At 33.1% G+C, this 2,067-nt stretch overlaps 1 protein-coding gene across 1 annotated transcript in view; it reads right to left on the bottom strand.

Moving 5' to 3' along the window:
* Positions 1-2,067, bottom strand: part of LOC111714416 (uncharacterized) — a 32,673-nt gene that overhangs the window by 17,498 nt on the left and 13,108 nt on the right. The window contains exons 3-4 of the mRNA XM_023489519.1: positions 457-544; positions 153-215 (exon numbers count right to left, since the gene is read on the bottom strand). Of these exons, the coding sequence (XP_023345287.1) occupies positions 153-215; positions 457-534 (141 nt within the window). The 5' untranslated portion in view covers positions 535-544. The remainder of the gene's footprint in view (positions 1-152; positions 216-456; positions 545-2,067) is intronic.

Raw genomic sequence — 2,067 nt, 5'->3', positions numbered from 1 at the left:
GGAGGGAGGGGGGGGGGATAAATTTCATAATTACCTCGTAGAAGGTGTGCATTATGATTGGAGGGAGGGGGGGGGGATAAATTTCATAATTACCTCGTAGAAGGTGTGCATTATGATTGGAGGGAGGGGGGGGGGATAAATTTCATAATTACCTCGTAGAAGGTGTCCACTGTGCATAGGAGTGTAAAGGTTTCACCCTGCTTAACTGTTATGACCTGAAACCAAATTTTATTAAACCAGCACTCAACATATTTTCATATTTGATGTTAAATCAATAAAATATTAAACCTTCAAAAATAAAAAAATCACAATATTTTGATTCAGGTTTCGGGAAATCATTATGTGATATTTAATATTTTTCGGTGAAAAAGCACTATTTTTTGTCAGAAAATATCGTGAAAAACTTAATTTAATCCAAAAAAAGTTTGAAGGGGGATTAGGAATATAGTTACTTACATCTGCTGGTGAGTGTTTAGTGACGGTCAGTGCAAGACTAAGCCCAAATATTTTAAAAAATATTAACAACCGAATCATTTTTATTATTCTGAAAATATCAAATATTAAAATCATTTCGTCCATTCATCAATCAAACAATTAATCGTATTCAATCTTAATATCTCAAAAATCTTAAACTATCATTCAAACAAATGTTATCTAAACGGTTTATCTATCTATCAATCTAACCATCCATCAAAATATTTCCTGTGAGGTTTGGTAATTATAATTTCAGGCAAAATTCATCTACTTAATGAGATATTTGTGGGCAGAGGGAGGAGGGGGCAGGAATTACTTTTAAATTTAATTTAGATAACCAATCTTATTTAATATGGTATCTATAGGGTGGCAAGGAGAAACGAGTAACACTATAAAAAGATTTGTTGGTTAAGACCCCCCCCCCCCTTCTAAGATTTCACTACAAAAATATAATAATCCATTATTATTTATCAAAAATACTAAATTAAAAAGTAATAGAAAAGAAAGTTTCCTTTTTTTAATTTCAATTTTTAATGTTGGTCCACCCTGTGACAAAAACCCGCTGCCATGACAGTACAAAATCGACTAAAGAACTAACGATTTTTTTCCCTCACTGTGAGGTTTTAAATCATGGTGGAAAACGGTGGGGGGTCAAACTAATTTGTTTTGTCTTATAGACATTTATATTTTAACTTGAAATAATCATTATTTTTATTTTCAACATTCTTGAGTTTCCTTGAATATGTTGTTTTCACTTGAACCTGCAGTAAATATAAGACAATGCAGTTGAATAATGGATAATATCTTAATATCTTCCTGTACATACAATACACTAAGAAGATCATTCCTTTTAAGTTTTAACCTGTTGATTAGGAGCATATGTCCCCCCCCGACCCTCGAAAAGAAAACACTCTTCCTGTGCAATTATTATATTTGCTGATTTATTGCGAGTTTGCAAATATTTATTCACACGAACTGGAAATTAGTAATTCATCACTTAACTTTATTATCTTTATTGTCTGTTTCTATGTGTGAACTACCAAATATTTTATTTGCTTTAATTTTAGGTATCCCTGCCCTGCCCCTCAAAATAAATGTTTTCTAAGCATGGATATATAACTGTCCTAAAAGACAACCCTGTGTCTGGAAAATTTTACGAGAGTTGTAAAAGAGTCAATATAAAATCTTAAACTCAAGATACGGTAGGGTTAGTTACAAAATTATGTGAAGAAAAACGAGAAATTCGTTAAATGAATTAAACTTTTGTTTTAAATTATCAGGCCGCAAGAATCCATTCTTGATGCATTTAAATGAAAAATGTAAAGAAAGAAATCGATCTGCATGAAATGAGACTGAATTCTGTTCACTTTTAAATTCACTCAGTCATGATTGAATTAGTGAGAAATGTAGAAAGGCGCGAGCAATTCTAGTTTATACTGTAACCAAATCCAATCTGAAGCTGGTAGTCCTAGAAGAAAGGATATCGTAACTTCTATAGTTTCGACTTCACAAGTTGGCGGGCAAATAAAAACTGAGCGGAGAAACAGCAGTTTGTACTGTCCCGGTCTAACCCCTCCCCCCCCCCCCCCCCCC

This window comes from Eurytemora carolleeae, unplaced genomic scaffold (genome assembly GCF_000591075.1).
Source record: "Eurytemora carolleeae unplaced genomic scaffold, Eaff_2.0 scaffold530, whole genome shotgun sequence".
In the NCBI taxonomy this organism is placed as follows: Eukaryota; Metazoa; Arthropoda; class Copepoda; order Calanoida; family Temoridae; genus Eurytemora; species Eurytemora carolleeae.
Note: the sequence above shows the minus strand (reverse complement) of the source record. Positions and strands in the feature narration are given on the sequence as shown.